At 57.9% G+C, this 1,448-nt stretch overlaps 1 protein-coding gene across 1 annotated transcript in view; it reads right to left on the bottom strand.

Moving 5' to 3' along the window:
• The window catches only part of LOC108510496 (cyclin-dependent kinase 20-like), a gene marked incomplete at its 5' end in the record, with an annotated part of 3,660 nt that extends 2,311 nt beyond the window's left edge, over nucleotides 1-1,349 (bottom strand). The window contains one exon of the mRNA XM_017840180.1: nucleotides 1,216-1,349. Within this exon, the coding sequence (XP_017695669.1) occupies nucleotides 1,216-1,349 (134 nt within the window). The remainder of the gene's footprint in view (nucleotides 1-1,215) is intronic.
• Between the last annotated feature and the right edge of the window lie 99 nt (nucleotides 1,350-1,448).

Raw genomic sequence — 1,448 nt, 5'->3', positions numbered from 1 at the left:
AACACCCCAAAACTGGGCAAAGACCCCCCAGAGCCGGATCACCTGGGGGGGAGACACAGGGGTCAGGGGGACCCCAAAACACCCCCAAAACACCCCAAAACTGGGCAAAGACCCCCCAGAGCCGGATCACCTGGGAGGGGAGACACAGGGGTCAGGGGGACCCCAAAACCCCCCCAAAACCCCCCAAAACTGGGCAAAGAATCCCCTGGCAATGGCTCATCTGGGGGGGCACAATGGGGGGGTCAAGGGGACCCCAAAACCCCCCTCAAAAAACACCCCAAAACTGGGCAAAGACCCCCCACAGATCCATCACCTGGAGAGAGCAAAGTAGATTGTGGGGTGCCAGAGTATATTTTGGGGGTCCCAGAGTATATTTTGGGGTCCCAGGGCAGGTTTTGGGGTTCCAGGGTAAGTTTGCGGTCCCAGAGTACGTTTTGGGGTCCCAGGGCAGGTTTTGGGGTCCCAGGGCATGTTTTGGGGTTCCAGGGCGAGTGTTGGGGTTTCCAGGGCAGGTTTTGGGGTCCCAGAGTATATTTTGCGGTCCTAGGGCAAGTTTTGGGGTCCCAGGGCGGGTTTTGGGGTCCCAGGGTGAGTTTTAGGGTCCCAGGATATATTTTGGGGTTTCCAGAGCGGGTTTTGGGGTCCCACGGCAGGTTTTACGGTCCCAGAGTTATTTTGGGGGTCCCACGGTCTGTTTTGGGATCCCAGAGCAGGTTTTGGGGTCCCACAGCATATTTTGGAGTCCCAGGGTGCATTTTGGGGTCTGAGAGCAGGTTTTGGGGTGCTAGGGTATATTTTGGGATCCCAGGATGTGTTTTGGGGTCCCAGGGCAAGTTTTACGGTCCCAGGGTATATTTTGGGGTTTCTGGGGTGAGTTTTGGAGTGCCAGACTCTGTTTTGGAGTGTCAGGGTATATTTTGGGATCTGAGAACAAGTTTTGGGGTCCTAGAGTATATTTTGGGGTCCCAGGGCAGGTTTTGTGGTTTCCAGGGTGGGTTTGGGGGTCCCAGGGCAGATTTTGGGGTTTCCAGGGTAAGTTTTGGGTTTTCCAGGGCCGGGTTTGGGGTCCCAGGGTATATTTTGGGGTCCCAGGGCAGGTTTGGGGGTTTCCAGGGCAGGTTTTGGGGTCCCAAAGTATATTTTGTTGTCCCAGGGTATATTTTGGGGTCCCCGGGCAGGTTTTGGGGTGCCAGGGCAGGTTTTGGGGTCCCTCACGTGGGGGTGCTCCTCCATCTCCCGCAGGGCTTTGATCTCGCGCAGGGTCTGGGGGGGGATCCCGTCCTCGGGTCTCCTCAGGGGCACCTTCTTCAGGGCCACCAGCTCCCCGCTCTGGGGGGGCACAGGGGGGGCTCAGAGGGGTCTCTGGATCCCCTGACCCCTCCCCCAACCTCACAGAGCCCCCACAGACACCCCCCCAAACCCCACAGACTCTTCAAACCCCACAGACT

The sequence above is a fragment of the Lepidothrix coronata genome, unplaced genomic scaffold (genome assembly GCF_001604755.1).
Source record: "Lepidothrix coronata isolate B3197 unplaced genomic scaffold, Lepidothrix_coronata-1.0 Scaffold1084, whole genome shotgun sequence".
NCBI classification, from domain to species: domain Eukaryota; kingdom Metazoa; phylum Chordata; class Aves; order Passeriformes; family Pipridae; genus Lepidothrix; species Lepidothrix coronata.
Note: the sequence above shows the minus strand (reverse complement) of the source record. Positions and strands in the feature narration are given on the sequence as shown.